The sequence below is a fragment of the Panulirus ornatus genome, chromosome 50 (assembly GCF_036320965.1).
Source record: "Panulirus ornatus isolate Po-2019 chromosome 50, ASM3632096v1, whole genome shotgun sequence".
Lineage (NCBI taxonomy): Eukaryota > Metazoa > Arthropoda > Malacostraca > Decapoda > Palinuridae > Panulirus > Panulirus ornatus.
In genome coordinates this window covers 4,582,704-4,609,086 of record NC_092273.1, presented here as the reverse complement: position 1 = coordinate 4,609,086, position 26,383 = coordinate 4,582,704, and the positions used below count along the sequence as shown (strand labels likewise).

Genomic DNA, 26,383 nt, shown 5'->3' with positions numbered 1-26,383 from the left:
GGGGTGGCCAAGGCAAAAGAGTCTCCATAACTGGTGAACCCTAGTGCCACTTAGCCTTTAATGCCTCTCCCTTAACAGGCAACTGGTAGAAGGCACCTCTAGCACAGTGCTTCCAGAGGCTCCTACCTAATGTTCCAACAGACTGCTTATCCCTCATGTGTCTACCTAATGTTCGAATATACTACTTCTACCTAAGGCTCCTGCCTTATGTTCCTACAGGTTGACATACAAGAAGTACATAATACAAGCATCTAATCTACTTCAAACACTGAAATGCACTACAGTGGTACTAACCATATGAAGGGACAACAGATATTCGGTTTTGGTAGATAGGTCCTTCCTCTCCTAAAGAGGAGCGTGAAGAGCGGTTGCTGCCTGCACTTCCCCGGGGTGGCACAGGAGGCTTTGTTTTGTCTTGCATCTGTTAACAAAGTTTCATCATACTAGACATTTAAAGAAATTCTGTCATGTATCCAATACCTTGTTTTATAAATGTTACAAATCTGTGTTCTTCATATGTAATGGAGTGAGAGGTCTCAAGTTATAATTTAGTCTAAATCAGTAAAATTTTACATTCATATGGTAAACCTACAATGAAGATGCATAGCTGACTGACATACATGTCTATTTTCTTTCTTTTTGCTTTACATGTTATTAAATTTTTTCATCATTCAAATTCAAAACTGACATTATATTCCAAATTTTTCTTTTGCTCTTTGTTAATAAAATTGCTCTCCATAAGTAATTCATACCTACCATCCTTTGTTACAACAGACAATGGCATACTACATAATGTACACTATTATCAATAAGTACAAAGGAGTGCCATGATTCTAAAGGTAGTCCTCAAGCATTCACAACCTAAGAGACTAAGGTTCAATTTAAAGCCTTTCACTGCCTCATTACACTTTAGGCATTTCCCCAATAGTTCTCACTTCTTGAAAATGTGAGTTTTAATATTATCTTTTTCATTACCCATTGTAAGTTATATTTTCATCTTAGTACCCTTTGAACTTAAAATGACAATACGGTTAAAAAAAATGTAAATTTCTTGAAAATAGCATTATGCGATGGAAATTTTGATTTACAAGAAGAAAATGTATATATATATATATATATACATTTTCTTCTTGTAAATCAAAATTTCCATCGCATAATGCTATTTTCAAGAAATTTACATATATATATATATATATATATATATATATATTTCTTTCTTTTCTTTCATACTATTCGCCATTTCCCGCACTAGCGAGGTAGCGTTAAGAACAGAGGACTGGGCCTTTGAGGGAATATCCTCATCTGGCCCCCTTCTCTGTTCCTTCTTTGGGTGGGTTGGGCCATTCTTTCGTCTGTTTCCCTGCGCTAACTCGCTGACGCGGGAGACAGCGACAAAGCAAAATAAATAAATAAAAGAAGAAAATGTGTAAAGTCAAAAACTGTTCTTCAATAAATGTACCTAAAACTGAGGAAAATGATTCAATATGAAACCAAAGTATTCCAAAGGAATGAAACTGCTTTACAAAAAAAATTACCAAAACTCTTTGATATACCGTACATATTCAAAATATATTTCACTTTTGATTGCTTTGGCTTTTCCTCTTTTTATCTTTGATGTAAGCTAACTGGTATGGAAAGGCAAGAAATTTTACATGGATGGACCAAAACAATGTAAATGGATGCAGCACACAAGTTTCATATGAAAAAGGTAATTCATTGGGATATTCTGGGAAATAAGGTTGATATTGGCAAAACTTGAAAAACTGGGAATTTTTTTGTTTATCATGTAATTAATAAAAGCAGCTATTTAAGAAGAGTTTATTTTTCATAATGGCGCCTGAAAATCTTCTTGATAGTGCTCATATCAATACTGTTTCAATCATCTTTCATTTTCAATGATAAAGCTGGAGCAGAAAAAAAAAAAAAATCGCATAGTAAACTGGGAAGAAAGTGAGATTTTTTACTGGGAATTAGACTGATAATTGGCCTAATAGCATGCTCATAAATCTCTTGTCTAGTAACTATTTTACATTAAGCCGTCAACTATAAAATAAACATTTGCACTGCTTATCATGATGTCATTTTGTGCACAGCCTACAAATACACACTTAAGTTGGTTCAACTATAAATCATAACTAAGTGGCATAGGTGTGATAAAATCTGAACTTCTGGTTTCTGTTGCATCTCATGCTTCTTACTTTTCATCTACTTAATTGTTATATCTTCCTTGTATTGTGCAGTTGTGGATACACAAATACTTGCATTGCATTTCATGGTGTACAAGACTTGCCAAAAGTTACTATATACTTACCAAAAGTTACTGTATAAATGGTGTGGGTGGGATTTTTACTCTGCTAACTGACATCAGTTTATCAAGTGTTTCTTGAAACTGCTCCCAGATGGTACCATTCAAAGATATGTGGGTTGCATTTTCAAGAGCAGGGGAAGGCTGTAATTTGTTACAGGGAAAACCTTTCGCTGCTATGGGCAAAAGTTACTTAAATGTTATTAAAGGTTCTTGTGAATTTAATCAACTGTCTTAGTGAAAAAGATAAGAGTCATGTTAGGCTGGTAGGATATTAATCACAGGTTTTCACACACCTACTCACTTTGCCACTACTGGTTTTCAAACACCTGCTCACTTTGCCACTAAGGAACAAAATCATTTATGCTTATTGCCTGGGAGAATTCTACCCCCAAAAATAGTTAATACAAATGTTTTATCATTATCTGAAAATTACTGTTTCAACAGATGCTTAAAATCTAGAAGCATTTCTATTCTCTCAAGAAACTCCCTTCACTTTAAAATGACAGTATGCAAATTATTCCATAATATAATTATTCAATAACTTTCTAGTCACCAATCTTATGATGGTTATCTATAACAGTTTCTATAACTATAAATGTTTTGATTTTTTCTCCAGGAAACTAGTTGGAACATATTCTAAACATGTGTGTCACACTTTTCAATGCCCCAAACCTACATGATCTTGCAAACCATATGAGACAAAGCAGAAAGGGATACAACCTTTAATACATGCTCAGCTTACTCACATGCTCCAAGTTGGCATACAGGGGATTGTCAAGGGCCTGAGAATGAGGCCTTGTTGGATCTAAACCACCTCCTGCTCCCTGTGGATGGGAACTGATAGCACTGCGGTGACGAACTTCAGGAGTAGAGTGACCCGATGAGTTGTCCGAGTCACGTGAAGGAACTGCCACCATGTCGCTGCCCACCTCCCCTTCCTGTCACATGCAACATTCCAACATAACAACCCAAGACAAATACAGGCACAGACATTGTGACAAGATGCCAGGTGTTTGGAATAAAAGAGACCAGGGATTGATAAAGGGTGAAGTGCACATGAGTGTATAGCATACAAATAAGCAGCATAGCATACAATGATATAACTACTTGTGCAAAACATGGAAAATATGGGTGTTGAATTGCAATACCACAAGAATCAATGGGACAGAAACTAAAACACCATAAAGGAGGATAACATATGCAGACTAGCTAGTGGCAGTGATCAAAAGTTATCCGAGTCTCAGGGAATGAGACTAAGACAGTGAAATAATGACTTAATGCCAAAGAAAGGAGAGACCAGATTGAGAACACTGATTTTGGGTGTAAAGGGTTAGAAAGAATATCCGAATTCAATGTTAAAAGTATTATAAATAATAATATGAGAGAAGGATTATACAAAAGGAAAATGTTTAGGCAGAGGATATGAGAAATGTGAAACCATTACTACTGAGCTGCAAGTATCAGTGCTCCAGGATAACTTTGGAGGACATTAACCCTTTAAGTAGTTCAGCCACATGAGTTCCCAATAAAAACACGCTGCCTATATGAATTTGTCGTGTATTACATCTTTGGATTTCATACCACAACCTGTTAAAATATGTCAATGGCACGTAAGACCCCCTCCTAAAAACATGTAAATCATATAAGTACTGCCTCTCCTGTGATAGCAGAGATGGTCCTTCATTGCTTCCTCACTGAAAGGGAAGTATTATGCTTATCTATATCTCTTACACCTTTCTTTCCCCTGAGAACTCCTCTAAGCTGGGGTACCACAATGAAAATCTTCAGGTTCTTCAGGTTACCCTACTCAAACACACCTCCAGCATGGTCCATCCCTCTCACACTATCCTGTGTCCTCTTCCCTTTGTGTTCCCTTACCTTACCCTCATAGGATAACATCTGTTCCCTAACTCCACTTTCTTCCACCTCACTCATAATCATCTTTACAAACCTACTGTCTCAAATCCTATCCACTATATGACATCACACCCCATATATTTGTCATTTTCTGTAAACCTCGATCTCTTATATACTTCTCTAACACTTACTCCACCCCTACTAATAACACCAAAGGAACTTACTTATACAGTTCATTTTCAGCAGCCTGAATTGTAGTTCAGTTTGCTCCTTTCCATAACCATGTTTCACACCTGTACATTACAGCTGGCAAAACTTAAGATGTCCCTCAGTTCTTCTCTTACATTCTTTCCTTTCATATTCTAAACAAGTGCCAATGACAGCTTTTATTAATTTTTCTGCACAGTGTGCTGCATATGCATTTTATCAATCCAAAATACTTAAGTTCTATGATGTCTTCCAATTCTCATCACCATTCATAACCTTTCACTCCAGCTCATTCAATTTACTGGTTCTATAAAAAACCATATCTGATCACTGATCTAGACTTGGCTGATGAATTTTTAGTCTTTAGATGAAAGTGACAATAGTAAAAGTGTTATAAACTTTACAGAGCAGAATATCTCAATCTCAAAGTTATCATATGATGAATCTGCAAAATGCCCAAGACTTGCAAACAGAATTCAGGTTAACATCTCATTATCTGAATCATTATACGAGAGTGACACCATTACTTATACCATGAATAAGAAGCTGAAATTTCATTACTTCTACTACCCATGCCATTCCAGAAAATCCATGTGTGCATTTCAGAAACTACTACTTAAAGGGTTAATCTTATACTTTTTCAGTTCACAAAATCCTGCCTTTGAGGTGATACCTTGAAATGTTTTATATTTCAAGTTCTTGTTTTCATTTAAGTTACTGATAAGCCCTGTCGTGATCATTAGCCAAACATACTTAATGACTGATTTCCTTGCATTTACTACACTTTTTTGGGTACTCATTTCGACAGGCTACTACAGGCTATCATTGTATGTTTTGGGGAAATCTTATGAGTGAATGGACTGATCAAGTTAAATACTACTGTATCACAAATGTAATATAATAATAAAAGATTTCCCAACTATCTGATTAAAAAGTATTTAGAAAGATTAACTTTTTATTAAGACTCACAGCAATAAACAACCAAAGACTATAAAACAATAGGATTCCATGGTGTATGTACAGTATTTTGGAAAATAAAAGATTAAAATCTAAATGTATTTACATAAATTGGGAAATGGAAAATTAACTTTGATTAATGTAAGCTAAGGCCAGAAGATACATTGGCATAACTTTTCATAATTAAGACAAGGGCAAGGAGCAATAAAAGTTAGGAGGTACACAGAAAGCTGCTTAGAAAAGGTTACATCTGGAAAAGGAGAGAAACTTTGAATCATAAAACTGAGTGAATGAAAAGGTATGACAAGAAAGAAAAATAAAGTATGTAGCCTTGTGTGATACAGTTACAGAGGAAAACAATGAGTCATTAAGTAACTTTACAGAATATGATGTACTTTCTACTTCATAATTACAGCTACCTTTTTATATACAATTGTATAATGATTTTTTCATGTTAACATCCATTATTGGCATATTCCAACTTCAAATTACTAATACTGAGAGAGAGAGAGAGAGAGAGAGAGAGAGAGAGAGAGAGAGAGAGAGAGAGAGAGAGAGAGAGAGAGAGAGAGAGAGTTCTTACCTATAAGTAACTAGAGCAAGATTTTGATAAGATGGCAAGGCTAGTAAACTGAAAATATGTCTTGCTTGTTGATTTATGTAATTATTAAAGAATTTATCATATATTGTCTTCAACTGAGAGCTTAACAATTTTAATGTTCTTGTTGACCTCTTGTATGTTTCTTAGTTCTTCTGGTATTGCAATAATAGCCTCTAAAGTTTCCTAACTGGGTATGTATGTAATTTCTGTATGGTATCTTTTTTGTGTGTTCTAAGGTATTATACCTGCAATGAAGATTATCTTCCTTGATGAGTTACTTTCTGGTTTAAAAAGTTTCTCTTTATACCACCTATTGTCTGCCAGGCATATATTATTATTATTATGTATCTCTCTTCCTTGTTCTAGGTTGTAGAGTTCAAGTTCTTTCAACCACCCATGGTAAGTCATATGATCAGAGCCATCGCATCTTGTAAGTTGTTTGTATATTCTACCTAGTCTGTTTACTTCCATATGCTTAATTGGTGACCACACATCATGGCAATATTCACTTTTACTTATATACTCTGATCATTATTAGTTTTCTATCACTTGATGTGAAAGTTCTCTAATTCTACTAATTATTTGGCTTAAAACATGATCTTACTGTGTTCCTTGGATTCAAGTTTTTCTTTTATGGCAACTTCCAAGTCTTTCACATTTGCTTCACTATTTCTTTGCCTGAAAGGCGATCCCATATACGAGGGTGCTGATATACCAGTAGCTGTTCCATGACTTATTTACTCAAATATATCTTCATTAAATTTCACCTGGTTTACTTCTGCCCATTAGCAGATTGTTTCTACATCTTTCTGCATCTCCTTTTGATCAACTTCTGATCAGAGAATTTTGCTTGCTTTGGTGTTACTAGCAAAGTTCCTGACTACACCTCTTTTTGCTTCCCTTTCAATGTCTGACATCACTATAATATGGAAAACTGCGGCTGACACCATTCCTTTTGGTACCTTTGACTGGCCATCTTCATCATTCATGACTCCTTTTGCCATCCCTTTAAACTTGGTTAGTTACATATCTCTCTAATCCATCTTACTGTTCCCTTGATATTTTGATTTACTACTTTCTATAATAAAATTTTGTGGTTGTGGGTCACATAAAATGGCATCACAAAATCAAGAAAAACTGTCTATTCTCTTTCTCTGCATCAAACTTTCATATATGTCACTCTAATGAACTAATAATATGATTTGTGTACTCTTTTCAGGCACAAATCCAAATTGGCCTTAGTATATACAATTAATCTTAATCAGATGTATCAGTACATGTCCTTTTATTAGTTTTTCAAAGACTTTTATTACATGTGAAGTCAACTTAACTGACCTTCACAGCTTAGCTTAGATCCTTCTTTGTTATTGATGTTATTTATGCCATTCTCTGAACATCGGTAATTTTGCTTTTGTCAAGACTTTGCCTCATTAATAACACTGTTGGTTTTGCTGCTGTTAATTTTGTCCCCTTGAGGAAGACAGCTGGGATTCTGTCTGGTCTTGGAGCTGAATTACCTCTGAGCTAATCAGTTGATCTAATAATATTCATTATTTCAGTATCTGAGCGCATTTTTGTCATGTTGGTTAAATAGTTCAACATTCAATTCCTCTTTTCATTCTGAGTTAAATAGACTGTGTACTTTTCAATCAACAACCTACATACTTCTTTACAGTCATTTTCGGATTTTTTTTTCCACTTTAAAGGTTCTAACATTTGATTTTATGTTTTCTGCTCTGTTAATGTATGGGAATAGTAAGTTCAGGTAACTGTCAAACATTTTGTATAACTCTTAATTTGTTCTCCATTTCCTTTGCAAGGACTTAATTTTTTGTCATCAGCATTGAGAAAGATAGAGAGAGATGGAGGGGAGATATTAACAACTGATATGACAGCAAAGAATTCCATAATTCCATGCAAACCAAGAGTATATGAATATTAACAAACATCTATTTCAAGATGAATTCCGTAGGTGTTACTTTAAGGTACACATCAGGTTATCCATCATTCATAACATTAATGGGTGATCAGAAAGTTTATGATACAATTCACTTTTAAGAAAATAGTACAAAGCTGAAAGCCATAAAGGTCTAACCTCATGATTATGCTTCATCATGCCAATTCCATACTTCCCCTGGTAGGTTTTCCTGAACTCAGACTTAAATCAAGAAATCCACAATAATTTTCCTCAAACATTTAATTTCCAACAGATCGACTGTCTTCTTTAAATTTTTGTCAAAGGCCCATGCCTTGTATCTATAAAGCACTGACAGGACCATTTTATCAAACATACCATCTTTACCCTTAAAGACAGTGAGCTCTTTACACACATTCTTCAGTCCAGGACTTTTGCCCACTCATCCACCCTACAGCTCGCTTCAGCTAACACAATTCCATTTGCTGCCATATCCATGCCCAGCTATCTTAAACATCCCACTTCCTCCAAGTCCTATCCATTCAAACACACACCAAATAACATGGCTCTCTTCACTGCTAAACCTAATAACCTTACTTTTATTCACATTTACTCTCAACTTTCTCCTTTGCCACTCTTTTAAACTCAGACACAGCTTCTGCAGTTTCTCACTTGAATCTGCCATCAGCACAGTCATTAGCAAACAACTGACTCATCTCGAGGACCCCTCATCCCCAACGGGCTTCATACCTGCATCTCTCACCATGACCCAAGCATTTACCTCCCTCACCATCCCATTCATAAACAAATGAAACAGCCATGGTGACATCAAACATCCCTGCTGAAGACCCAAATTCAACTGGATCCTTTCATCCTCCTTACTTGCACACATGCCTTACTCTTTGGACAATGGTTCACAGACTTTATTACTACCAATGAGGCGTGGTTTTATTTATCCAGTTATGTCAACACCCAAAACGGCCATGCCTGGTCAGCAACTGATCCACATGAGAACAAACTAATACCATTACATGATCAGAAGGTACATTGATGTGGTGCACCATATCACTAAATCTGATAATTGGCCCCACATTCTCCAATGATACAATCAACTCAGAATGTTATTCTTACTTGATTCTTTACCCTTTTGTTGGACATTTGAATGAGGATGAAATTGTCCAAAGTGACTTCCAACAGGATGGTGCTACTGCACACACAGCTTGTTTTTCATGAAGCTAATGTGTGATGTGTTTGGGGACAGAGTAATTTCAAAGGATTTTTTGGCCACCACATTTGCCAGATCTTACACCCCAATTATTATCTCAGGAGTAACAAAAGGCAAAGTTTACAAAGACAATCCTCACACTCCCTAAACTGGAGGAAGCCATTGTAAATTTCATCAGGAACATCTCTTATACTGATTTGTCGTGTCTTTGCAAACAACATAATATGTGTATAGGCACAAACTACAGGCATGTGTTACCACTTCCAACATTTGTTGTAACTTAAGAATGAAAAATGTATCTGTATTTATGTTAAGAGACTGAATATATTCATCATCAGTTGGTGCACAGGGAATCTTGGCTCACTACACTTGCTTCCACAAAGAAATGATCAAACATCCCACCTGTTACTCCTCTAAAATTAATGGTAGCAGGAGAAAATGCTAGTTGCTAGCCAGAGCTAAATGTGTGAAGCATCCTAGCATTATCCTGGTATTCCAACTTTCAGGTGATAGCATCTGGCTTATGAAAATATGTCAGAAGTTGATTGAAGCAGTGAGCTAATATGCAAATTGTAAACATTTGCCTTTACTATCAACAGTTGCATGAAGAAATCAACAAATGAGACTAGGGAAGATGTAAGGTAAGCTACACCCCAAAGACAACGGTTCTCCACAAACAGTTCAACTTTTGGTGGTCACTGCTGCTAACTGTAGCAACAAACTTCTCATGTACCCTCCATAATCAACAGACCTAGTGCTATCCAAGTTATCTGTGTTACCTCAGCTAAAAAAAAATCTGAGGGAACAAATATAAAAATGACAAAGCTGTAATGGCTGCAGCAAAGGCCTTCTCAGGGGGCTGCAGTACAGAATTCTACAAAACTGGCATAGCTAAGCTAAAGAAGCAATGCATGAAGTACATTAGTAGAAACTGAGATATGTTTCAAAAAAGTGCAATTCTACACATGGGTTGCCCCACCCTTTTTTTTTTTTTGCTATGAACTTTCTGATCACCCCTCATAATATGGAAACACATAAAGGACTGTGGGATAAAGAAAACATATATTTGGCCTCAACACTAACTACTCATGTTTTAAATATCAAATGAAAACCAAAGCTTGTAATCTAGTATATGGAAGCACCCACAAACACCTACTTTAAGGTCAGCTCCTTAAATATTCTTCTCAGCTACACAAACATAAACAGTTGCAATATAATAGAAAAAAATTACAGAAAACAGAAAAAGGGTGGATGAAAGATACTATATTTAAAGCATCAAAACTATCAACTGTGTAATTACCTTGTATCCGAGTTTCATACAGTTCAATGAGTTTTAACCTTACCAGCCTGCTGACAGGTTTTTCATGCATAAAAATATGCTACCTGTAATACAGGTAACCAGTGCTTTAACCCACTAAACAAGTATATGCAATTTGCTCACCTTATGGTTGTCATAGGACATAAGCTGCATTGATGGTGGCAACTCAGCATGAAATTCCAGTTTAGTCACCCATTCATCAAGGTTTTCTCCAGATTCAGTGACAAACAAATACTCTGCATTGTCCCGTGTGATGACCCTGTTACCAGTATGAATGGTTTAAAATACATACATACATTTTGTAGAACACATACATGGATATTCTATAACAATTGTACTGTACTGGTACTGTACACCATCATCATGTTCTGAGTCTACTTACCAACTCCTATAGAGAGCGTGGAGGTGTGAACTAAACTTTCATTCTCACCAGATAAAGCAGAAATTTATATTTATATGAAGGCCAACATTTCACTTTGGTATGCTGGACATGGGATGAGGATGTTCTAGGGATGTGATAGGCTGTAGGCACTTTTTCCAGTTCATGTAAATGGGAATAAAGTTCAAGAAAATGAGAATTCTACTTGATAATGAACTTAAAATGCCTGATCACCGATTTGTGGTTCCAAATGCCTACCCTTCATTACTGTTCAACTGAAAGAACTAAAAACCGTCATAAAAATATTAAATAATGGGACTAAAAATAAAGGTAATTTTTCTTGCATGCTATTAAATAACTTTCTAATTTTCTTACAGTAATACACCTTGAAAATACTTTTACCCATTCTAGGTTTATCACTAGCAAGATCTAAGATTCAATGAAGATAAAATTATTAATACTGTACTTACCGGAAGACATGTTTTTTCTTAGTATAATCATCAGCTATCTCTATTTTTGCTTGGTGTATAGAGATCGGGGGTGAGGCAGCCTTCTGATCATAGAAATCATCATCATCCTTGAAGAAGCACAATAACTGGCCACAAAGAACTGCGAGATAAATATAAACACTGAGGACTCTCTTACTTATTCTGAAAAAAATGCTTTAACATTAATACAAAAAAATACAGCAAAATCTATTACTAACATGATTTCAACTTCAAAATCAAAAAGGGAAACCACATTTTACCATCTCACTCCAAACTCTATCTACCCCTTATAAAGACAGAAGGGACTCATGCTAAACTCTCTTGTTCATAAGCTCCCTCAGCCACCCTGTGGCTTACTTCAGCTCCCATGATTCCATTTGCTGCTATGTTCACCTCACTTCCAAAAGGTTCTCTCCATTCCCTCACACTAACCAACTTGTCTCTCTCCACTGCTAAACCTAACAATTTTGCTTCTATTCACTTTTTTCTTTTTTCTCATAAAATCCTAAACTCTGAAATCAGTTTCTCATTCTAATCTACAACAAATGCAGTGTCATCAACTAATAGTAACCAACTCACCTCCTAGGCCCCCATTTGCCTCAGACAGATTGCACACTTGCCCCTTTTCTCCATGACCCTCATATTCAACCCCCATCTTCATTGGCCCATCCAGAAACATTATAAACAGATATGGTAATCATCACAAACTCCTGCCACAGACCCACCTTCACCTAGAACTAATCGTCTTTCTTTCTTCCTGCTTGTACATATGCCTAACTCTCCCACTGCTTTTAGTAACTCTCCTCCCACAACATATATTTGTAACACCTTCCATAATGCATCCCTATCAACCCTATTATACACTTTCTCTTGATACAAAAATGCCACATATAAATCCTGATTCTTTGATACAAACATCTGATCCAAACATCCTCATCCATTCCAGATTCCTCCAGCTTGAGGTTACATTGTGAGTAAAAAGTCACCTATGGTGAGCTGCTTTCATCTTCAGTTGGTGTAACAGACCATTCTTATCAAATTATAATGCTTATTTAGTCACCAAATGCTGGAGACTATTTTCTGACTGAATTAAAAGGATGACTGGAGACTTTAGTCAAACCTGACAAACCAATGTGTGTGTAAAGTGAAATATTATTTAGGAATAACATCAGTAAGGAAGCCCTTGTCCACTTTAGCACATTTGGTAAGGGCCGACAGTATTTGTGAGAAAGGAAAAACTGTATGCACTTGATACATCCCATTAAAATCGAATTGAAATTAAGCTAGTCATTTAAGAACTAACCGAACCCTCTATCATTTCCATAAGTGTAAGCTTTTACTTTCATACTAAATTCCACTTCACATACATCACATACATAATGTAGTCTTTTCAAAACATATGCATACAATTTCATGAATCAATTATACCACTTAGTTATCAAGTGTAGAACAACTTATTTCTCTTCATATCTCTGATGCCAGTTAACTCCAAGAATTCTCTCATTGGGGTGGCTATGGCAAATACTTTTCCATAGCTGATGAACTGCAATGCCATTTCGTAGCCTTTAGTGCCTTAACAGGCCACTAACAGAGGGCAACTCTATCATTGTGTTTCCAAAGGCTCCTACCTAATGTTCCTATATACTACTTCTACCTACAGTTTCTGCCTAATATTCCACAGCCTACTACTTTATCTACTGCTCCTACAATTTTGTCGAAAGGCAGGGCTAGCACACAGAGCTCACCACAGAAAAATCAAGTTACGAAGAATGAGCTGAGTGAGTTAAGTGTTATCAGTGAAAAAGATTATAAGGACAGAGTACCAGCAGGCCATGTGTGGGAGAGGCAGAAAGAAAAGACAGCTTCCTGGGTCAAAGGAGTGCAACTTGACAACCAATGAAGTGCTGGCTCACTATGCAGCCATCACTAACCTTCCCAATACCCAGGTATTGGTAATATACCTCCCTGGTCAGTGGCCTACCAACTAACTTAGCTACAGTTCATAAATGAAAAAATACAGTAAATAATATAATTATACAATTTTAAATTAAGAAATATTCCCAAAGCTAAAACATGATGCACAGAAATGTCTAAATCTAAAGTTCTCCATGTTATTCTGTAAAATTTTTTTCACTTTGGGTACTCACCTGTATAGAAGATTTTCCAGGATCTAATAGTGGCTTTCTTGCCACCATTCTGTAGTTCCTGTTTACGCTCAAGATATCCCTGAATTTCCACAGGTGGCAAGTTGGCCATGTTCTCCATACGCCTGTGCTTGCGAAAGCTTTGTGTTCTCCGACGAGTAGTGAAACTTGGTGTACGTTTGGCTTTTTTGAGATCAACTTTCATGCTTTCTGCTCTCTTGATGTCTAGTTAAGGGTAATGCAACCAATTTAAAAGCTGTTTATCAAAATCATACACATTACAAAATTTAAGTATTTTGGCTTATTTCTCTTTAAAAAATACCAATCATCACAATGATGAAATTTGCTGTCTATGATTCTTTATCACAGACATATACCAATGATGATGTCCACTTATTGAGAATAGCAATGAGAAAGAAAAGGTGCATTTGGCATTGGATATAAGTTGTGTGTTTACAAATGCTTTCCTTAATATATGAAGCTTTATATGAGATAATGAAATGTGAGAGGACTCAATAGCAAAAGTAAGAGAATGAAGATATTGATAAAGTACTTTCAGAAAATGTAATCTAACTATGAGAAGTAATGAAGAGTTTTTGTCAGTAGAATAAGGCTTGAGTGCAAGTAGCAAGAGAGGAGGGCAAGTGGTTCCAAGTGAAGGTGGGTCTGCAGTAGGGTGTGTGTGATGTCACTATGACTGTTTAACCTGTTTATGAATTGGGTGGTGAGGAAGGTGAATGTGAGGATCTTGGAGACTGGGGCAGGTCAGTAGTCTGTTGGGAATAGGGTGCCTAGGAAGTAAGCTTGCTACGGTCAAGGGCCAGTGGGATGATGACGTTATGACAGTCTCTAACTGGCCAAGGGGAGCCCAGAAAAGGTGAGCAAGCTGTTGTTTACTTGGAATGCTTGTGATAGGCAAGGAAAGTCAGTGTTCCTACCAAACAGATGGAGGGTTAAAAGGTCATATCATGCCAAGAGGTTACCTTAAGTTCATAAGGAAAACTGCAAAAGAAAGAAAAAAGAGACAAAAATCTCAAGAATGCCAGAGTCTGGCATCAGTTATGAATCCTGTTTTAAGATGGCTCTGAGACTTCTCTTTCTACAGCCATACAAGCAGGGATGAATTCATATAACTATGCTGCATATAATCAATAAATGGCAATTTCAGTGACATGAATGCGATATGCCTAACATAACAGCTTCCTCTCGGAAAAAGTTTTAAAAAAACCATAACCTAGTAGACTGTAAAATGACTAAAGTAACACATGAATACTAATTAATTGGTGATCAGAACAAGCACCAATTAGTGTTTGCCTCATAAGAAACATGCAAAACCATAAGAAATTCAATGTGATTAAATGATAAAAGCAGAACAATTAATAAATTTCCCTCTACCCAGTGATGTTAAGACAAATCATGCTGAATCATATCCTAAGTAAATGCACCATGTATAAAATGTCCCAGATTTCATGACACCATAATTATATCTAGTATGATCATGATCATGTTCAGCAAAACACATGCCTTCCACAAAGCTACATACAAGTAAGTACCCAAAAAGAAATTAAAAAATCCACATTCTGCATGCATGCTACACAGAGTGTCTCAGAAGTCTAATCTCACAGCTGAATTCACTTTTCATGTTTACAAATATTCACACTGTGTGATATGAGCTTTCACACAGAAAACATGAAGTCCAAACTATATTAACATATCCTGGCTGGCCCTCTTAATCAGATAACTCTCACTAACATACCTCTCTCTAACGTCATTCTTGCAAGCCAGTGCCTCGACTTACAATGGATTACGTTTCTGGACGTAGGTCGAAATGTTGTAAGTTGAGCAACTGAAACTCAAGTTGTAAAGGGGGGTTTTACATTCCTGAACAAACATTTGCTCAACCTAACCCTTATGGAGGGACAGCCTACCACTCATATACCATAATAAATGTTATGATGTAATTTAAATATTCAATGATGATTTACTGAAAAAGGTGATGCCCTCTGCTATTGGTGGTGGGGCTTTGGGAAAGCAGGGTTTACTGGGAGAAGAAAAGTAAAGTAAAGTGAGCAACAAAAATCATGATGTAACATTAGGGTGTAGATCTTGTATAGGCATCATTGACATCTCCACATGTGCTGCCCAGTATATGGAAAACACTGGGTGTTTAGTGTCTGGCAACTACAAATGTTAGTAGCTGTATATTGTGCCTCGAGACAGAGGTAGCCTATTAAAGAACTGGTTCTCGATTCTTGAATGCGGTTAACTGCCTCCTAAATTGTGTGTTATATGAGGTCAACCACATTCTATGGGTTAATGGCAAATGTAAATACATCTACAGTTTAAATCAACTGTCCTTCATTTTGTTGGCTATGGTAGCTCAAGAATGGGTACCGACATTCAAGCCTGCTCTGGGTTATGGATACGCGATATTCACCTTAAGGACTGTGCTCTACTCTAACGACATAAATCACAGCTGAAAACAGACTTGCTAAACTGACTAATACAAAAATCAAATGAAGGCCTGGATGCTTATCATATTCTGGTATGCAAAACACTGCTCACATTACAAACAAACCAAGGCCTGGAGAACAAAGTCCTTGTATACAATGTATCATATCTCTAATAACATATGGTGCACAACTGGCATCTACAACAAACCACTGCCTGATTAATGGGAGAAATAGTAAAACTGTGTGTAAATAATACAGTATATACCCACATGCAGCATGCACTTACCAGCACCTCTGTTAAAGGGAGCATTTGCACGGAACATTTCCTGCCGCAAGCTGTTACCTCTCTTTAGGCTGCTCAGACTCGTCTGTGAACCAGATCTATAGAGGCCACCACCATCAGGCACTTCCAGATTTTTCCTGTTCAAAAAATAAGAGTATAAGAAGTCAGCTTTTTTCAAGTGTTATTATTCACCAGAAGAAAAATCAACATAACACTACAAAGAAGCCGTATAGAGACTCTCTCTCAAACTTTGGTCAAGAAACTTACTTTCATTTTTCTGGTGAATCAAAGACAAAAGTAAAATTCATATTATGGGGAGGGTTAACATTAAAGCTAAAAATGGTTTTAAAAAATGAATATTTGTTGAAATGGCCATATATGTTTAGTACCTGATAATTTATTGTATGTTACAAGATGTTTTCAGTTTTGTTTGGTATTAAATACACATATGTAAAAACCAAGGGGCTTAGATTGCTTGAATTATGCTAATTAAACAATTGTATTTACAAAATGAACTTTTCCCAACACCAAGCAACATTTAATAATACAATTACAAAGCTGTTTGTTCCATGTGCAAATGTTTATCTCATGCTTCCCATGCACTAAAGACATGGGAAGAACATACACCACCACCAAAGATCTCTTCATTGTAGCCATACACATTTCATATTACTTGCCACCACAATCACTACATTTTATATGATACTGTAGAATCATCATTCAGAAGTGCTTACCATGGCTGCCTAAAGCTTTCTAAAGATATGATGCCAGTTAATCAACTTCAGTGTCTGAATTTCCTAATATGAAATAAGCTTAATGTTTTATATCTTTGCTTTCATGTCCAAAATACTAAGCAACCACAATAGTGTAACCTATTTAAGCAATGAAAACAATTGCTTTTTCCGTTGCAATATATCCTATGAATACATTTTCTTTTCTTATAGTAAACTTTGAATGAAATACACTCTTCAACCTTTCTTTGCAGCAAAAAATATGTGCTTCTAATAAGTAAAAAAGCTATCAAGTCAATACTGTTGAGAGAGAAACTTAAACATGTGAAAGGCTGCAATAAGAATGGGTTGAACTGTATATTTATGTTAATTTTTTCATGATGCACTATAGCACTAGTATTCCCCATGGCCATTTTACAATAAGCATCGGTTATTAAAAAAAAAGTTCAGAAGCTATGCATCGATGCGAGGTCAGACCAGGTGCTCCAGGCATGGTTTAATTGATTAGTGCATCAATACCTTATCAGAACCTCTCCCATAGAGCTTGAACGCTTCCGGTACCTTGGGTGAACATCAGGAGTGCTTGATGCCTCAGGTGCCTCAGAACTGGAACTGTGTGGGCAGTGCAAGGTCAAGTGAGGTCAGGAAAGTTGGGTCAGTGCAAAGAGGTCAAGGACATGCTGCAAGTGGTTAAACTATAAGGGGAAAAAATTAAGGTAATCTATTTAGGAGGGGAAATACAACCATGCAAATCAAAGTAGCATAGCTCTGTGGTAAATGTACAACCCAAATGAAATTTACTATTGCTACCATGCAGTTCTTGTTAAAAGGAAAGCTCAATGCAAAGTTAATAACAAACAATGGCATGTCATACAAAGCAATGGGAATAAAGGAAAACATTCTGAAATGGGGAATTCTTTAAGATGGGACTGGACAAGAGGGAATGGATATGAATATATCAAATGGGAAAATCTGACAATATGAAAAATTGCATAATACAGGGCAGTGCATGGGGAAATTCCAAGTACAGAGATTTGAGAAACATCAATTTTGGTTATTAAAAAAGGATGAATGATCTGACCAAAGTTTTAAAAAGTGAAGATAATTTATAACATATTACAAATGTGTCAGTATCAAAAACCAAACCAATATCAATAAAATCTATGAAAAACTAAAATATGCTGTATGTAATTTGTGTGCATGCTCTTAAGGTTTAGATGCCTTTATGTGAAACTAAATAAATAATTGGTGTCCTGGGAATAACAAATCTAAATCAATAACTTCTGTTTGGATTCTTTCATGCAAAACCAAAATATAACTAATGAACAAACAAATTCAAGATGAAAACCAATATTCAGTCTAAATACATGCTAAATAATTAATAAAGACTACAAATACCCATAAGTTATGTTATCTGCAATCTTTCAGCAATTTTGATGATCTTGGTATATCAACTACTCTCATGAATAAATTTACTCTTCAAAAATTTGGACAAGTTTGTATGGGATGAACAGATTACAATTTCTTCCATGATATCTTTGTAGAATCCTATTCTTGTGTTTACTGCAAGATAGGTTTTGCAAATAAGTGAGTTTAAAATGCTATTCTTGTTAAGTAGATTATTAAATTTTCATTAATCTAGCTTACAATTTACTTTGCTACTAAATTTATATACAGCCTTTTCCAAGCTACTAATATCCTTTTCTAAACTTTCTACTGTTCTATAATTCCTCTAGTGAGCTCCCTATCAAAATGCAGTTTACACTCTGGATACCATAATCGCTGTTATAGACAATATACCTTATGATAAAGCCAAGTATTAAAGGGGAAAACAGGTGAAGATCATTTCCAACTTGGATATAATCCAGGATGTGATTAAGCAGGCTAAGAAATTTGCTAACATTAGATAAATTTACTGGAGTGTTCATAAGGGAAGTCAGATAGAGGAATAGTGAATAAAATATAGAAAGTACAGTCAAAAGGTAAAAATCATCAGACATTAAGAGAGGCTAAACAGCAGGTCAGCCCTAATACTAAAGAGAAGCTTGGTATGTCAAATAGTGCTACAGTAGAATTAAAATGAATGTATACAAAACAGAACTGATGATCCAATATGGTGAGACAAATGCTTAACAAAATTTTATCACAGGAAGTACTAGCTAAGAAGATGGAATACAGTGAAAAAGGGTCTTAGCATGACTATCACCAAAAAGGAAATATGATACAAGAATCTATGTGAAAGTAGCCTGGGGTCAACAGTATAATAGCCAATCTCAATCAAACCATGAAAATGAATGTGCTAGAACAGCGTCCTTTTTTATCCAGGATAACAATTATTAAGCAAGCAAATAAATGCTGAAAATTCCTGATGATATTCAACCATGCACATTACTAATAAAATAAAACAAACCCTGGTTGCAAGCACAAAAATGTTCATTCTATTACCTTACATTCTTGTTATGAAGACTGACCTTACCAACTGGCTGCACTGTATCAAAAACTCATACCTTTTACTTTTTCTCCACTTGCAAGAAGAATTAAATATTCTCTGTTGTAACTCCTTTCCATTTATATAAATCAGGTGAGCTAATTCCAAAATTTAAGTTGGGAATTCGTTTTACAATTCTGCTTTTTCATAACAAATGATACTATCATAAACTGTTTGTTGCAATTTTAGTTAAAAAAACCATTAGTTTAATTTCAATGTACATCTTAATGACTGATGTATTCTCATTTTAGTTAGCAACAAATGTAAGCAAGCTCTAGTACTCTTTGAAGATTTGTCATTCCTATTCTCATTGTGGAACTCGTGAACCTTGGCAGACTCACGTTTTAAAAATTTCTCTCACACACACACAAGGAAGATGGGACACAAAATGTCAATTACATGCAACTCAAGTTTAAATATACAATATCTATTTAGACGATACTTACAAGGAAGGAGCACAAATGCCTGGAAGAAAGGTACAAGGGTTGAAAAAGAGGGCAAATGAGAGTTAGGGTGAGAGTGTGTCATTAAACTTTAGGTAGAACAAAAAGATTTTTGGAAGGAGGTAAATAATGTGCAAAAGACGAAAAAAATGGGAACACTGGTGAAGGGGGCAATGGGAGGGGGTGATAACAGGTAGTGATGAAGTGAGAAGAGATAGAGTGAGTATTTTGAAGGTTTGTTGAATGTGTTTGATGACAGAGTGGCAGATATAGGGTGTTTTGGTCGGGTTGGTGTGTGAAATGAGAGGGTCAGGGAAATGGTTTGGTTAAGAGAGAAGAGGTAGTGAAAGCCTTGTGGAAGATGAAATCCAGCAAGGCAGCAGGTTTGGATGGTACTGCATTTGAATTCATTAAGAAAGGGGGTGACTGTGTTGTTGACTAGTTGGAAAAGATATTCAATGTATGTATGGATCATGGTGAAGTGTCTGAGGAGTGGCAGAAGGCACATATATTGCCAAAGTACAAAGGCAAAGGGGATAAAGTTGACTTCAAACTACAGATGTATAAGTATGTTGAGTATCCCTGGAAAACTGTATGGGAGGGTACTGATTGAGAGGGTGAAGGCATGTACAGAGCATCAGATTGGGGAGGAGCAGTGTGTATCAGAAGTGGCAGAGGATGTGTGGATCAGGTGTCTGCATTGAAGAATGTTTGAGAAATATTCAAAAAACAGATGGATCTGTATGTAGCATTCATGGATCTGGAGAAGGCATATGACAGGGCTGAAAGAGATGCTTTGTGGAAGGTCTTATGAGTATATGGTGTGGGAGGTAAGCTGTTAGAAGCAGTGAAAAGTTTTTATCAAGGATGTACGGCATGTGTACGAGTAGGAAGAAAGGAGAATGACTGGTTCCCAGTTAAGGTCGCTCTGTCGCAGGGGTGTGTGATGTCTCCAAGGTTAACTTGTTTGGGGATGGAGTGGTTAGGGAGGTAAATGCAAGAGTTTTAGAGAGAGGGGCGAGTATGCAATCTGTTGGGGATGAGAGGGCTTGGGAAGTAAGTCAGTTGCTGTTTACCAATGATACAGCACTGGTGGTGGATTCAAGTGAGAAACTGCAGAAGTTGGTGATGAGTTTGGAAAAGTGCGTGAAAGGAGAAAGATGAGAGTAAATGTGAATAAGAGCAAGGTTATTAGGTTCACCAGGGTCAAGGGACAAGTTAATGGGGATGTAAGTTTGAATGGATAAAGGTTGGAGGTAGTGAAGTGTTTTAGATATCTGGAAGAGGACTTGGCAGCAGATGGATCATGGAAGTGGAAGCGAGTTGCAGGGTAGGGAGGGGGTGAAGGTTCTGAGAGCGATGAAGAATGTGTGGAAGATCATTATCTCTGAGAGCTAAAATGGGTAAGTTTGAAGGAATAGTAGTTTAGTAGTTCCAACAATAATATAAGGTTCCATGGTATGGGCTATGGATAGGGTTGTATGAAGGAGGATGGATGTGCTGGAAATGAAATGTTTAAGGACAATGTGTGGTGTGAGGTGGTTTGATCGAGTAAGTAATGAGAAGGTAAGAGAGATGTGTGGTAATAAAAAGAGTGTGGTTGAGAGAGCAGAACAGGATGTGTTGAAATGGTTTGGACATATGGAGATAATGAGTGAGGAAAGGTTGATAAAGAGGATATATGTGTCAGAGGTGGAAGGAACAGGGAGAAATGGGAGACCAAATTGGAGGTGGACGGATGGAGTGAAAAAGACAGAGATTAGGGCCTGAACATAAAGGAAGGTGACAGGCATGCAAGGAACAGAGTGGTATACAGGGGTCGCTGTGCTCTCAATGGACTGAACAAGGGCATGTGAAATGTCTGGGGTAAACCATGGAAAAGGCTGTGGGGCCTGGATGTGGATAGGGAGCTGTGATTTCTGTGCATTACACATGACAGATAGAGACTAAGTGTGAACATATGTGGCCTTTTTGTCTGTTTTCCTGGCACTACCTCACTGAAGTGGAGGCAGTGATGCTGTTTTCTGTGGGGCAAGGTAGTGCCAGGAATGGAGGAAGGCAAGCAAGAATGAGTATGGACATGTGTATATGTCTTTGTATGTGTACCGTATGTATATGTATGTATAATTATATATGTGTGTATGGGCGTTTATGTATATATATGTGTATACAAGTGGATGAACCATTCTTTGTATGTTTCCTGGTACTACCTTGATGATGTGGGAAATGGTGATCAGGTATAATAAATAAATAAATAAATAAATAAATAATTAATAATAATAATAATAATAATAATAATAATAATAATAATAATAATAATAATAATGTTTAACTGGATCCTTTACCTTGATTGTGAATCATGCTCACGGGAAGAAGCAGGTGATTTAATGTACTCTCCGTTCATGGACAAACGTACTCGTTCCATGTCTTCCTTAGTGAATTTTATCTCCTGAGTTCTACGTCTTTCATCTTCCCGCCGTCTTTCCTAAGAGAGAGAAATTGCTTTGAGAGAGATTTTGTAATACCTTGGCAAAGCACTTCCAGTCAAATCTTCAATTTCCTTCACATCCATTCAAATCAGATACCAACTTACATTCATTATATACCATTTTAATTTTCCCTTATGGGAACTAACATTGTCCCTAATCTTTCTCAAAAGCCCCAGTATTATAAGATCATTCAAGTATAAGGATAAGGAAGTATTCACTAAGTTGTTCACATCATGCATAAGGCCAAAACTAGAATTTACTTCTCAAGTTTTGTTACAACACCTTAAGAAACAGGAACAACTAACAGACAAGGTACAGAGGAGAGCAACAAAGATGGTACCAAAATCATGAGACAAATTCCTTCATGTCAAGGTAACATGAAGATTTTGATATCTTTGAAGACCAATCACTATATTAACACATACATCTTGATACATACATCTGTGATACGTTGAACTTCTTTTCGCTTCATGTTCTCCATCCGTTCCTGCTCTTTCCTTGCTACTTCTGCCTTCCTGGCATCCTCCTCACGTTTCTTTTGAGCCTGGAACTCTCCCTCAATCTGTAGAGCATTAAAGTCACCAATAAATCCTTAGAGAAGTTATCAAAATCCGCAGTAAAAGATTTGATATTTGAAAAAATCCTTCATTCTTGACCACCTCCTGTTAACTAAGAATGACAATCATTTTTTGAAAAACTTCTAATGATAAGGTGGATTTACATCACTGCAAATCTGACTGCTGATACAGAACATAAAACCACCTGATCTTGCTTTGTTGATCTAAGAAAAGAATGTTAAGTTTAGACTCTAATTACTGTATTTTATCTGGATGCTTAAAGCATAATATCTCAAGCTCTGTCTAATGAAAGCAGTTAGGTTCTGAAGCATAAAACTTATATGCTCTGAGTATTACATTACCCAACAAGTATTTTCCCTGTGCCAGCTAATCATCTATCTACCTATATTACTGATGCCTGTTCTCGACTCGAACATCCTCGAAGGGGTGGGCAAAGCAATAGAATTTCCATAACTAGTGAACTCCAGAGCCACTTCATAGCCTTTAGTGACTCACCCTTAATAAGCCACTGATGGGGTATCTCTGGCACAGTGTTTACAGAGATACCTACCTAATTTTACTACTACCTATATGTACATGTGCATGCATGTATATGTCTGGGGACAGGGGAGAAAGAATACATCCCACGTATTCCCTGCGTGTTGTAGAAAGCAACTAAAGGGGAAGGGAGCTGGAAATCCTCCCCTCCAGTTTTTACTTTTCCAAAAGAGGGGACAGAGAAGGGGGCCAAGTAAGGATTTTCTCTATAAGGCTCAGTCCTCTGTTCTGAACGCTACCTCATTAATGCAGGAAATGGCAAAAAAGTATGAAAAAAAGTCTGTATATGTATATATGTTATGTATATGTATGTATGTAGGTGTCTGTGTATGGGCATTTATGTATATATGTCTGTGTATATAAGTGGATGGGCCATTCTCTGTCTTTTTCCGGGTGCAACCTCGCTGTTACATGGATAATGGCAATCAAATATAATGAACAAATATATATATATATATATATATATATATTTCTTTTTTTTTGCTTTGTCGCTATCTCCCGCGTTTGCGAGGTAGCGCAAGGAAACAGACGAAAGAAATGGCCCAACCCACCCCCATACACATGTGTCGTAGAAGGCGACTAGAGGGGACGGGAGCGGGGGGCCAGAAATCCTCCCCTCCTTGTATTTTTTAACTTTCTAAAATGGGAAACAGAAGAAGGAGTCACGCGGGGAGTGCTCATCCTCCTCGAAGGCTCAGACTGGGGTGTCTAAATGTGTGTGGATGTAACCAAGATGTGAAAAAAGGAGAGATAGGTAGTATGTTTGAGGAAAGGAACCTGGATGTTTTGGCTGAGTGAAATGAAGCTCAAGGGTAAAGGGGAAGAGTGGTTTGGGAATGTCTTGGGAGTAAAGTCAGGGGTTAGTGAGAGGACAAGAGCAAGGGAAGGAGTAGCAGTACTCCTGAAACAGGAGTTGTGGGAGTATGTGATAGAATGTAAGAATGTAAATTCTCGATTAATATGGGTAAAACTGAAAGTTGATGGAGAGAGATGGGTGATTATTGGTGCATATGCACCTGGGCATGAGAAGAAAGATCATGAGAGGCAAGTGTTTTGGGAGCAGCTGAATGAGTGTGTTAGTGGTTTTGATGCACGAGACCGGGTTATAGTGATGGGTGATTTGAATGCAAAGGTGAGTAATGTGGCAGTTGAGGGAATAATTGGTATACATGGGGTGTTCAGTGTCGTAAATGGAAATGGTGAAGGGCTTGTAGATTTATGTGCTGAAAAAGGACTGGTGATTGGGAATACCTGGTTTAAAAAATTTATATATATATATATATATATATATATATATATATATATATATATATATATATATATATATATATATATATATGATACAGCGCTGGTGGCTGATTCATGTGAGAAACTGCAGAAGCTGGTGACTGAGTTTGGTAAAGTGTGTGGAAGAAGAAAGTTAAGAGTAAATGTGAATAAGAGCAAGGTTATTAGGTACAGTAGGGTTGAGGGTCAAGTCAATTGGGAGGTGAGTTTGAATGGAGAAAAACTGGAGGAAGTGAAGTGTTTTAGATATCTGGGAGTGGATCTGGCAGCGGATGGAACCATGGAAGCGGAAGTGGATCATAGGGTGGGGGAGGGGGCGAAAATTCTGGGGGCCTTGAAGAATGTGTGGAAATCGAGAACATTATCTCGGAAAGCAAAAATGGGTATGTTTGAAGGAATAGTGGTTCCAACAATGTTGTATGGTTGCGAGGCGTGGGCTATGGATAGAGTTGTGTGCAGGAGGATGGATGTGCTGGAAATGAGATGTTTGAGGACAATGTGTGGTGTGAGGTGGTTTGATCGAGTGAGTAACGTAAGGGTAAGAGAGATGTGTGGAAATAAAAAGAGCATGGTTTAGAGAGCAGAAGAGGGTGTTTTGAAGTGGTTTGGGCACATGGAGAGAATGAGTGAGGAAAGATTGACCAAGAGGATATATGTGTCGGAGGTGGAGGGAACGAGGAGAAGAGGGAGACCAAATTGGAGGTGGAAAGATGGAGTGAAAAAGATTTTGTGTGATCGGGGCCTGAACATGCAGGAGGGTGAAAGGAGGGCAAGGAATAGAGTGAATTGGAGCGATGTGGTATATCGGGGTTGACGTGCTGTCAGTGGATTGAATCAAGGCATGTGAAGCGTCTGGGGTAAACCATGGAAAGCTGTGTAGGTATGTATATTTGCGTGTGTGGACGTATGTATATACATGTGTATGGGGGGGGTTGGGCCATTTCTTTCGTCTGTTTCCTTGTGCTACCTCGCAAACGCGGGAGACAGCGACAAAGTATAATAATAATAAAAATATATATATATATATATATATATATATATATATATATATATATTTTTTTTTTTTCAAACTATTCGCCATTTCCCACGTTAGCGAGGTAGCGTTAAGAACAGAGGACTGGGCCTTTTTTGGAATATCCTCACCTGGCCCCCTCTGTTCCTTCTTTTGGAAAATTAAAAAAAAAAAAAGAGAAGGGAGGATTTCCAGCCCCCCGCTCCCTTCCCTTTTAGTCGCCTTCTACGACACGCAGGGAATACGTGGGAAGTATTCTTAATCCCCTATCCCCAGGGATAATATATATATTATCGTAAGGGTAAGGGTAAGGGTAAGAGAGATGTGTGGAAATAAAAAGAGCGTGGTTGAGAGAGCAGAAGAGGGTGTTTTGAAGTGGTTTGGGCACATGGAGAGGATGAGTGAGGAAAGATTGACCAAGAGGATATATGTGTCGGAGGTGGAGGGAACAAGGAGAAGAGGGAGACCAAATTGGAGGTGGAAAGATGGAGTGAAAAAGATTTTGTGTGATCGGGGCCTGAACATGCAGGAGGATGAAAGGAGGGCAAGGAATAGAGTGAATTGGAGCGATGTGGTATACCGGGGTTGACGTGCTGTCAGTGGATTGAATCAGGGCATGTGAAGCGTCTGGGGTAAGCCATGGAAAGCTGTGTAGGTATGTATATTTGCATGTGTGGACGTAT

At 37.1% G+C, this 26,383-nt stretch overlaps 1 protein-coding gene across 20 annotated transcripts in view; it reads right to left on the bottom strand.

Moving 5' to 3' along the window:
• Nucleotides 1–26,383, bottom strand: part of kst (spectrin beta chain, non-erythrocytic 5 kst) — a 281,464-nt gene that overhangs the window by 11,617 nt on the left and 243,464 nt on the right. For 6 of the 20 annotated variants that reach the window (XM_071691174.1, XM_071691185.1, XM_071691180.1 and 3 more), the window contains 9 exons: nt 22,726–22,848; nt 22,143–22,282; nt 17,386–17,478; nt 16,139–16,272; nt 13,403–13,624; nt 11,238–11,376; nt 10,512–10,647; nt 3,055–3,246; nt 295–421 (listed from right to left, as the gene is read on the bottom strand). In XM_071691174.1, coding sequence (XP_071547275.1) covers nt 295–421; nt 3,055–3,246; nt 10,512–10,647; nt 11,238–11,376; nt 13,403–13,624; nt 16,139–16,272; nt 17,386–17,478; nt 22,143–22,282; nt 22,726–22,848 — 1,306 coding nt within the window. Of the gene's footprint in view, nt 1–294; nt 422–3,054; nt 5,580–10,511; nt 10,648–11,237; nt 11,377–13,402; nt 13,625–16,138; nt 16,273–17,385; nt 17,479–22,142; nt 22,283–22,725; nt 22,849–26,383 lie in introns of those variants that run through there. The other 14 variants (XM_071691181.1, XM_071691187.1, XM_071691190.1 and 11 more) reach the window with 9 other exon arrangements.